The 11,669-nt window shown below is 45.3% G+C and overlaps 1 protein-coding gene across 2 annotated transcripts in view; it reads right to left on the minus strand.

Annotated features, from left to right (window-relative positions):
- TTC28 (tetratricopeptide repeat domain 28) overlaps nt 1-260 on the minus strand; it is an 810,203-nt gene extending 809,943 nt beyond the window's left edge. For both annotated transcript variants that reach the window (XM_077461413.1, XM_077461412.1), the window contains exon 1: nt 43-260. In XM_077461413.1, the coding sequence (XP_077317539.1) occupies nt 43-75 (33 nt within the window). In that variant the 5' untranslated portion in view covers nt 76-260. The remainder of the gene's footprint in view (nt 1-42) is intronic.
- Between the last annotated feature and the right edge of the window lie 11,409 nt (nt 261-11,669).

Genomic DNA, 11,669 nt, shown 5'->3' on the forward strand with positions numbered 1-11,669 from the left:
GGGTTAATTAAAAAGTCAACAAAGAAGTTTACTGCATCCTACCCTTTCTCTCCTCTTTACAGCCTGTTGCTCCATTGTTCCTCAGGCAGTAATGGCTGGGATGACAATACAGGCCATGGCAATGTGCTAAGGAAACGTCTACAGGTCACACAGGCTCCTGTTGCGCAGCTCTCTAGCACACTCTTACAAGTAACGGTTTCGTACTGAGCATTTCCCAGGAAAAGTTCGCCATATTTTCACATCCTTTTCTCGTAGCCAAGTCTCACCCCCCCCCCCTTTTCCAAGGAGGAGGTGGAGGAGGAGGGGAGGGCGGAAAGAGGTTTCAATTTTCCCTGCAAAGTCAAACAATGAGCTCAGCTCTGCTGGAGTTCAGTTACGTTCTACATTGAGCAAAGAAACCCAGGCAACAGAAGCAGTGCAAAGTGTGCGGAGACCCAGGCCTGAGCCTGCTGGAGAGGACTCACTGCAACTACTGCTGGGCAACATGGCTTGGTTTTACTTAACTATCAGCACCCATAGGGCCTGATTTACTATAGGGTGTAGTGAAAGTAAAACTTTCAAGACATAAATTCAAAAACTTGCTTAGCTTTGTTGACAAAAAAAAATAAATACATGTCTAACGTGGAACCCTCAAGCCCTGTTCACACCCTCACACTTTAACGCATATGTACGTAGTAAAGTAAAACAATGCATGTTATTTAATGAAGCTGTTAAAATCTCTATGGTGTGTTGTGCTGCAATTTGAAAAATGAAACATTTCCAATTTTCTTTGCATTTTTATGTGTTGTGATGCCCAATAGAATAAAAATGTGTAAGCCCTTGTACACACGGTCGGACATTCCGACGGAAAATGTCCGATCGGACCGTGTTGTCAGATAATCCGACTGTGTGTGGTCTCCATCGTACTGTTTTCGTCGGAATATCCGACGGACAAAGTTTTAGAGCTGGGCTATAAAACTTTCCGACAACATGATCTGATCGGACTTTGTCCGATTGTGTGTAGAGAATTCCGATCAGACAAAGTGCCACGCATGCTCAGATCAAATTCCTAGACCAAAGCTATTGGCTACTAGCCTGAACGTAGTCCCGTCGTAACGAAATAACGTCATCACATTACGTACAATCGGATTTTCCAACAACTTTGTCCGACCGTGTGTATGCAACACAAGTTTCGGAAAAAATCCGTCAGACAAAGTCCAACGGATTTTGTTGTCGGATTGTCCGACCGCGTGTGCAAGGGCTAAGGCCCCTTTCACACTGAGGCACGTCTAAACTGCCAGTAAATCATTTGAGCGCTTTTGAAGAGCTTTTCAAGCGCTTTTGAAGAGCTTTCCAAGCGCTTTTGAAGAGCTTTCCATTAATTTCAATGGAGAGGGGTAGTTTTTTCACCGCACTGCCCCAGTGTGAAAGCATTCATTGATTTTAATGGAAATAGGTTTTCGTGAGATTTTCGGGTGCTTTTTTTAACGTGAAAGCGACTGAAAAGTGCCTCAGTGTGAAAGGGGTCTTAATGCGCTATAGCGCATGTTACAAAACACACTTAGACCCCTTTCACACTGAGGCGCTTTTCAGGCACTTACACGCTAAAAAAAGCGCCTGAAAAGCTCACGAAAACCTATTTCCATTAAAATCAATGAATGCTTTCACACTGGGGCAGTGGGCTGGCAGGGCGGTGAAAAAAACGCCCCTCTCCTTTGAAATTAATGGAAAGCTCCTCAAAAGTGCCTGAAAAGCTCTTCAAAAGCACTAGAATATTTTACTGGCAATTTAGATGTACCTCAGTGTGAAAGGGGCATAAAAGACGACAAAAGACACAAATAGATGTGAACTTGGCCTAACCCTGCAGGTGATGCAGAGGTAGCTAAAAACCTCTAGGCTTCATTCATGCTGGTCAACAAAAACACCACGTTAAGGCCCCTTTCACACTGGGGCATTTTTCAGGTGCTACAGTGCTAAAAATAGTGCCTGTATAGTGCCTGAAAAAAAACAGCCCCTTTCACTCCAGTGTGAAAGCCCTCCGGCTTTTACACTGGAGCAGTGCACTAGCAGGACGGTGAAAAAAGTCCTGCTAGCAGCATCTTTGGAGCGGTGAAGGAGCGGTGTATTCACCGCTCCTTCACCACTCCTATCCATTGAAATCAATGGGGCAGCCGCGCTTTGCCGGCGGTTTTAACCCTTTTTCGGCCGCTAGCGGGGGTTAAAACCGACCCGCTAGCGGGTGAATACCACCGCTAAAACGACGGTAAAGCGGCGCTAAAAATATCGCCGCTTTACCGGCTGACGCCCGCACCGCCCCAGTATGAAAGGGGCTTAAGGCTACTTTCACACTGGGGAGTTGCGGGTGCTGGCGGTAAAGCGGCGCTATATTTAGTGCCACGTTACTGTTGTTTTAGCGGCGCTAAGCAGCCGCTAGCAGGGCAGTTTTAACCCCCGCTAGTGGTCGAAAAGGGTTAAAACCACCCGCAAAGCGCCGCTGCAGCGGGTTTGCAGCGCTTCCCCTTCGGTTTCTATGGGAAGGGGCGCTATAGGAGCTGTAAATACACCGCTCCAAAGATGCGGCTTGCAGGACTTTTTTGACCGCCCTGCAAGCGCACCGCTCCAGTGTGAAAGACCTCAAAATTTTACAATGTTATTTCTTATAAATATTAGTAGCCATATATATTTTGTGCATTTAAAAACATATTCCATCTTATTTTTTTAGGATGTGTGGGGGTGAAATTAAGAATGAATGGCAGCCTTGTACATCTGCAAAGGAGCAGGGAAGTCTGGCTTTGGGTGTTTGCAGGTGCAGGAACAGGTGCGCTTTACTTGCTGTCCCACACCCGCAACCACTCGAACAAGTGTGCACCTAGCCTAAGGCCCCTTTTACACTGGGGCGTTTAGAAAACGCGCTAAAAACGCATAGCGTTATTACCGTGTTTTTACTGCGTTTTTGTAGCGTTAGCGCTAAAAATAGCGCTAACGCCCATACGTTTTTATAGCGTTTTTGAAGCGCTTTTGAAGCGTTGGAATCATCAAACAACCCCACCCCCTTAAATCACTTTCTGTTATTTCCAGTCTCAGAGGATCTTTCAGCTTCTGCAGCTGATCCTGCAGCTGTTGGCTGCATTTCAACAGATTGCTCTGCCATGATGATTAATTTGTCACTTGTCTGATCTCCTCTCCTATTCCAAACAGGATTTCCTGGTATCCCAGCATCCTACACTCTACTGTGGTCATGTGACCTTCCCATAGCTTCTGGGCGTTTTTAAAGCGGTATTACCGCGTTTTTACAGCGCTACTCATTAATTTCAATGGGGATAGGTGTTTTTACAGTGCTATTTTAAGCGCCCAAAAAATGCTCCAAAAAAGCTGTTTGCAGGATTTTTCCCAACGCACAGCCTGCACAACGCCTCAGTGTGAAAGCACCTCAGGCTTTCACATTGAGAATGCTGGGGCAGGATTATTTCAGGCGTTATTTAGGCGCTATTTTTAGCGCTAAAACGCCTTAAAAACGCCCCAGTGTGAAAGGGGCCTTAAGGAGAATTGCATGTTTTGCAATAAATAAATAAATGTACAAATTTTTCAAAAGTGCAATATTTTAATTTATTTGCATGTGAATTTGCAAAGCCCCACACCTGCAATAAGTGGATTACAAATGCAATGCGAGAAAGTATCCATGGACTACAAATGAGGAGATGTCACCACACTTGTGCTCCATTGAGGGCTACTCTCACTTTGACAGAGTCACAAATGGCACTTGTAGTTTTTTCATTAACAAATTCCTGTGAATTAAATTTGTCACTGTGCGGGTGAAGCCATGCATAGCTGCGCCTATTTCAAATCTGATAGGAGGCAACCAGGAGGAGAATCCCTGGATTCTGTAAGTTGGGGGGGGGGGGCAGTTTGAGGGTGAAAATTGTGGCCAAGTTTCATGTTAAACCCTAAGTATTGGTTTGGCATAAAACATGGTCAGAAAGTTAAAGTTAAAGTGATTGTAAATGATCACCTGATTACCACTGATTACCTCGACTCTGCAAATCCTCTCTTACCTCTGACACCCTGGGTTCCATCATGTCACCAGCTGTAGTAGTAAAAGGAGACTCACACAATATTAACCACTTGCCGCCCGCCATATGGAAAAGTGGTTGCGATAGCCTGACTGGACAACATATGATGTCGTCAGGATATCAAGCCGCTGCTTGCCCCCAGCGATCGTTGTTGAGGCGTGTCAGTCTGATACACCGCAACTCCGATCTAGGAAAAGAATCTCTGACAGATACAAATACAAAGCAATATTGTATTCAATAGGATGGCTCCCTTTAGCAGTTCAATGCAATTTGAGAAGATGAGGAAAGAAAATTATAAAAAGGTGAGGAAGGGTATTCCTTGAAATCCAGATATCTTCAGCTAGCCTCTTTTAAGTTTTAAATAAAGTAATCCAAAAAGGCAAGGTAACAAAGTTAGCAAAGCTGTGATTTATCCTAGTAGTATTATAACTTGATATGGCTACTGAAATCAGTAATGGGTACTGAGCATAGGCATCTACTGGCTTTGTCTGTTATAATAGAGGGTTTAACTTCAATGGGACTACAAGTACCACCAGCTAATCTGTGTGGGTATTGTTTAACAGCAGTGTCCTTAACCATAACATGGGCTATGCCCACTCACCACTCTAGATCTCAGATGGATTAGATAACAGTGCAGATGATGAGAAGACTCCAGCCGGAACTCTCTCTCTCTGTCTTTGCTCTGGAAAATGGTGGCGGCAGCACCACGCTGCAGCTCACTGGAATATGAATTGCAGGTACCTGTGGAGGAAACACCCACTGGTCCACTGCACTGAAGAATCAATGCTGTCTGCAGAGATCCCTTTGGGTATAGCTGTCCGGGTACCTGCTGTGTAGGCCACAAATCCTCAGCAAACCCCTGTCACACAGACCTCCTGCTGGCAAATTCAAAACGGTGTCCAAAGAGGCTTATATCCTCTCCAAGCAGTCTGTTCTGTGCACTCAGCATTCTTTTACTTGTAGTTCAGATCAGAGTCACTTCAGCATTCTGAACTACACATCCCATGATGCTTTGCTCTATGTTCTCACACAGGAAGAAAAGGAAATTCAAACATAGAGTCCAAAAAACACTAGAGGGAGCCAACCCCACAATAACAACACAGAAAATGTCTCTAACATATAAAACACAATAGCTGACCTTGGCTATATATAGATAGCAAAAACAATGCTAAATACCATTTTTGCCCCTTTTTCTAAGTGATGGCATTCCCTCTATTCTCAGCTGCATAGCTGGGAGTTGAGGAGAAGCAGCAGTACACTGAGCTTCCCATTGAATGGCTGTGCAGGCGGGGATTGTCAGGACAAGTCTGATCATTGGAGGAGAGCACACTGAGTTCCCAGCATAGCTAGAGAGCTGATCATGCTGTGTTCACATGCATAGTGTGGTCAGTTTTTAATAGGAAAGAAGAGGGACTGGCAGGAACACCAGGCATTTTACACAAAGGAAGCAATACAAAGAGAACAGGATACGTGTTCATACATGGTACAGCAGCCACATATCAAGTATATGAAATGTTGGGGTTTACATACTCTTTAACGTTTAAAGCAGAACTCCAGGTAAAAAAATCCTGCTTTTTTTTTCTCTCTCTGTTTCCCTCTCTCTCTCTTCTCTCCCCCCCCCCCCCCCCGTTACTTACTCTTTTTGAAAATGTGAAAAAGTGGGACAAGTGGCCCCCTTTCCACGTATAGGGAGGGCTGGTGCCGGGGGGATTTGGGGTTTATATGATCCCGAACCCTGGCACGGCACTCTCACTAGATCTCCCCAGGATAGGATTGATGTACGACAGTCTTATAAATTGCACTTTTTTTTTCCTCTTTATTTGTACTGAGTTTTTTGGTTCTTTGGATTGTTTTGTACTCTGTCATGGTATGTTGTATTTTGGGGACCGCTTCTCCCTGTTTGGAGTTGAATAAAGATTATATTGTAAAAAAAATAAAATAAATCCTGGTTTCATCCCTGCTGGTGGTGTCTGATGTGGGAATGAAGATTCCGCATGGAAGCACCTCTTAAGCAGAGTGTCTACACAAGGGATTTTAGACAGTTTAGCAATTTGTTGCGCTATTAATTGCTTATTGTTTAAAGTGGTAGTTAACTTTGTAGAATTAAAAAAAACGTCCCTGCAAGGCAATGTCATAATGTGCTAGTATGCATTGCATACTAGCACATTATGAGAGACTTACCTTAAAACAAAGCCCTTTAGCGGTGTGCTATCACATCTTTACCCGATCTTCCTACCCGGTTTGGGGTTTCCAGCCATCTGACTTGCTGAGCTGCAATGACGTCATTCCCAGGCATGTGCATGAGAGTGACTGTTTACGGCACAGATCTCTGAAGGAACAGCACAGTATGCCATTCCCTCCGAGCCCATACACTGGTGACATCACTGGCTGCTGCTCCCTGAAATATCTCCTAAATGTGCTTTAATTTTACCTACAGGTAAGCTTTAATATAAGCTTACCTGTAGGTAAAAATGGCAGATGCAAGTTTACTACCACTTTAGGTACACTATTAGGGATGAGCCGAACACCCCCCGGTTCTGTACGCACCAGAACTTTCGAACGGACTGCAAATTTGTGCAAACTTTAGAACCCCATTGAAGTCTATGGGACTCGAACGTTCGAAATAAAAAGTGCTAATTTTAATGGCTAATATGCAAGATGTTGTCCTAAAAAGGGTTTGGGGACCTGGCTCCTGCCCCAGGGGACATGGGTAAATGCCTAAAATGTTTTTAAAAATGGAAGTTTTTTCGGGAGCACTGATCTTAATGACGATTAAAGTGAAAAAAAAGTGAAATATTCCTTTAAATATCGTGCCTGGGGGGTGTCTATAGTATGCCTGTGAAGTGCCACGTGTTTCCCGTATTTTAGAACAGTCCCTGCACAAAATGACATCTAACGGAAAAAAAGTAATTAAAAACTGCTTGCGGTTTTAATGTAATATCTGGTTCCGGCAATATGGATGAAAATCATTGAGAAAAATGGCATGGGTAGCCCCCCCCTGCCCATTATCAGCCCCTTTGGGTCTTGTACGGATATTAAGGGGAACCCCGTACCCATATTAAAAAAAGGAAAAACGTGGTGCCCCCAGGCCCTATATACTCAGAACAGCAGTATACAGGCGGTGCAAACAAGACAGGGACGTTGTGGAGGTTTGTTGTGTTAAGTAGAATCTGTTTGTAATTTTGAACTGGTACATTTTTAAAGTGTAGCTCCAGTCAAAAAATCTATTTTTAATCTTTTTGGAAAACATAGGGAAGGGTTATCACCCCTGTATAATTTGTTTTGCCGTCCGTCTTTTTTCATCTCACTTCCTGTTGTCTCCTTCCATTTGCAAGTAGGAGACGTTTGTAAGTTGGATGTTTGAAAGTAGGGGCCTACCCTATATGCTCTGCAGAAATGGCGGAACAATGTGTTGGTGTTGCCACAACATTGTAAGCCCTCAAAGGGACTCTTGGTGGGCGCTGGAGCACCCTGCTGTGAACGATTATATCAAGAATTGTAATTACATGCCATTGTTGAACAGTGGTAGAAAAATTGGGCCTTTGGTGGTTGTGGTGCTGGTGCCACAACACTATAAGTCCTCACAGTTACTCTCGATGGGCACAGGAATGGGCCCTGCTGTGAAATATTATATCAAGAATTGTAATTACATGCCCCTGTGGCTGAAAAATTGGGCCTTAGGCACTGGTGCTGGTGCCACGACACTGCAACCTCTCCCATATACTCTAGTTGTAGTGCAGGAATGAGCCCTGCTGCAAAGCATTGCATCAAAAATTTTAATTAAACGCCCCTGTTAAACAGGGGTAGAAAAATTGGGCTGGTGGCATCACCCAGAACCAAAAATGTTCTTCTAAAGCCTTGTACACACGGTCGGAGAATCCGTCGGAATGTGTCCTATCGGACCGTGTCGTCGGATAATCTGACTGTGTGTGGTATGCATCGGACTGATTCCGTCCGAATCTCTGTCGGACCCAATTTTCCAACATGTTGGAAATATTTCCCGACCAACTGGGCCGGTCGGACCTAATCCGATCATGTGTAGAGCATTTTGATCGGACCAAGTGCCACGCATGCTCAGATCAAATTCCTACATCAAAGCTATTGGCTACTAGCCTGAATGTAGTCCCATTGTAACGAAATTACGTCATCACGTTCTGAAAGATCGGATTTTTCGCCAACTTTGTCCGACCGTGTGTATGCAACAGTTTCGGACAAGATCCGATGGACAAAATCCGACGGGCAGAATCCGACAGATTTGGTTGTGGAAATCTCCGACCGTGTGTACAGTTCGCACCAGAACTTGCGAACGACCCCCGCGTTCGGTACGAACGTTAGAACCCCATTGAAGTCTATGGGACTCGAACGTTCGAATTGGAAAGTGCTAATTTTCACGGCTAATATGCAAGATAGTGTGCTAAAAAGGGTTTGGCGACCTGCCTCCTGCCTCAGGGGACATGGGTCACTGCAAAAAAAAGTTTTAAAAACTACCGTTTTGGCGGGAGCAGTGATTTTAATGACGATTAAAGTGAAAAAAAAAAAGTGAAATATTCCTTTAAATATGGTGCCTGGGGGGTGTCTATAGTATGCCTGTGAAGTGCCACGTGTTTCCCGTGTTTAGAACAGTCCCTGCACAAAATGACATTAAACGGAAATAACACCATTTAAAACTGCTTGCGGTTTTAATGTTATATCTGGTTCCTGCAATATGGTTGAAAATCATTCAGAAAAATGGCATGGGTAGCCCTCCCTGCCCATTACCAGCCTATTTGGGTCTTGTACACATATTAAGGGGAACCCCGTACCCATATTAAAAAAAGGAAATGCGTGTGGCCCCCAGGCCCTATATACTCAGAACAGCAGTATACAGGCGGTGCAAACAAGACAGGGACTGTGTAGGTTTGTTGTGTTAAGTTGAATCTGTTTGTCATTTTCAACCGGTACATTTTTAAAGTGTAGCTCCAGTCAAAAAAAATATCTTTAAGCTTTTTGGAAAACATAGGGAAGGGTTATCACCCCTGTATAATTTTGTTTTGTCGTCCATCTTTTTTCATCTCACTTGCTGCTGTCTCCTTGCGTTTGCAAGTAGGAGATGTTTGTAAGTTGGATGTTTGAAAGTAGGGGCCTGCCCTATATTATAGCGGTATGTACTGGGTACAGAGCACGCAGACAGCACGCACTATCTCCTAACACTACTGACTGCAAGCTCTATTATTAACCACTTGTTAGCCCAATGTTTGCATAAAGTGAAAGATGAAGTTATGCTGAGTAAATAGATATCAAACATGTCACTCTTCAAAATTGCACATGCCCGTGGAATGGCGCCAAACGTCGCTACTTAAAAAATCCCCATAGGCGATGCTTTAAATATTTTTTTACTGGTTACATGTTTTGAGTTGCAGAGGAGGTCTAGGACTAGAATTATTGCTCTCGCTCTAACATTCTCGGCGATACCTCACATGTGTGGCACATGCGAGCACATGGGGACATGGGCGCTTTAATTTTTATTTTATTTTTTTATTGTTCATTTTACTTTATTTTAGTTTGACATTTTTTTTCCCAAAAATATATTTTTGATCACTTTTATTCCTATTACAAGAAATGTAAACATCCCTTGTAATAGGAATATGGGATGACAGGTCCTCTTTACAGTGAAATCTGGGGGGTCAATATGACCCCACATCTCACCTCTAGGCTGGGAAGCCTGAAATAAAAAATTAAAAAAAAGATTCTGGCTTTGATCGTACTGGCGAGTTGGTAGAAGCACCAGAGGGCGGTGAGGGGTGGGGGGCGTCTATGGCTGGGTACTTCAGGGTATCACCGAGTATGGCTGGGTATCTCTGAGTATGGCTGGGTATGGCAATTTATGGCAGGGTATTACAGAGTATTGGCGGGGTATTGGCGGGTACTACAGAGTAATGGCAGGGTACTGCAGAGTATTGGGGGGTACTGCAGAGTAATGGGGGGTACTGCAGAGTAATGGCAGGGTACTGCAGAGTATTGGGGGGTACTGCAGAGTAATGGGGGGTACTGCAGAGTATTGGGGGGTACTGCAGAGTAATGGGGGTTACTGCAGAGTAATGGGGGGTACTGCAGAGTAATGGCAGGGTACTGCAGAGTATGCACTGGTATTGCAGAGTATTGGCAGGGAATTGAGGGGTTAAATTCGGTGAGCAGCGATGTGGGCGCTGCTGACACCGATCTCTTTCCCCTCCGCTGTACCGATCGGTACAGAAAGGGGAGGGAGGAACAGGCGTCATAACATGACGCCGGTTTGTTTCCAAGTGATCACTCCGTCATTTGACGGAGCAATCACGTGGTAAACGGCCGCTATGAGCGGCCGTTTAGCGTGATGCGCCGGGTCCTATGGACCCGGCGGTCACGGATGCTCTCGAGTGCGCACACCTCGGGGCACGCGAGAGCAGAATTCTGGGAGGCCGTTAATTAACGGCCTCTCTGAGTTAAACAACCGCCCTGAAGCCGTTAATCGGCAATGGGCAGTTGTTAAGTGGTTAAAGCTAGATCACTAGCTATATAGGTGAGGTGAATATAGTGGTGTATACTGCAGTCAGGGCACAGACAACAACCACTACACAGCAGCAAGATAGGAAATCAGCCAAAAACGATTGGTGTGTACTGTGTTGAAGGTACACAGAACACCCACTGCTTCAGATGCAAAGTAACACACTACAGGAGGCCGCCTTAAAGGCGGCCTTATATAGTGTGGGGCGTGCACTACACAGTCTGAGCTATGATTGGCCACAGGCAGGATGCCTGTGGCCAATCATGGCTCTCCTCGCTGCTGGCGCTGCGATTGGCCAAGCATGCGGGGTCACAGTGCATGCTTGGCCAATCATCGGACAGCAATGCACTGCGCCAACGCAGTGCATTGTGGTCCGCGCGCGCGTCACTCGAATTTTGACGCGAACGGCCAAAACGTTCGGAATTCGTCGAACGCCCGAACGGCCAATGTTCGAGTCGAACGTACGTTCGACTCGAACACGAAGCTCATCCCTACTCAGCATCAGCATAGGCAGTCTTGAAGGGATGTGATATTTCAAAAAAAAAATTTCAGTTACATCAGCTTCAGGTACTTGGTAGCTGTGGGTGATCCAAGACTGATTCATCTTTATGAAGGTCAGTCGATCAACCGAGTCGGTGGACAGACGCACCCTGTGATCGGTAACAAAGCCACCAGCAGCACTGAAGGTGCGTTCCGAAAGAACGCTGGATGCAGGACAGGCCAGTAGCTCAATTGCATACTGTGCAAGCTCTGGCCAGTGATCCATCCTCAAGACCCAGTAAGCCAGAGGATTTTGGGTGGGAAAGGTGTCCAAGTCTGACCTTGCCCCTAGGTATTCCTGCACCATGTAAATCAGACGCTGGCAATGGTTGCTGGAACCGATCATACCTTGGGGCTGTGGACTAAAAAATTGTCTGAACGCATTGGTCAGACGGCCACCTTCTCCACCGCTCGTTCTGACCGATGCCTCAGCAACATGTTGTCCAGGACCAGGAGTTTGTAACCTCTCAGTCTCTGGGAACGCGTTGCACAGACCTTTCTGCAAGGCCTCCCGGAGATGTCTCATCCTCTGCTCCCTCTACAACGGCAAGATAAGGTCT

This window comes from Lithobates pipiens, unplaced genomic scaffold, assembly GCF_037356315.1.
Source record: "Lithobates pipiens isolate NorthernLeopardFrog02 unplaced genomic scaffold, aLitPip1_a1.2 Scaffold_3, whole genome shotgun sequence".
Taxonomy (NCBI): domain Eukaryota; kingdom Metazoa; phylum Chordata; class Amphibia; order Anura; family Ranidae; genus Lithobates; species Lithobates pipiens.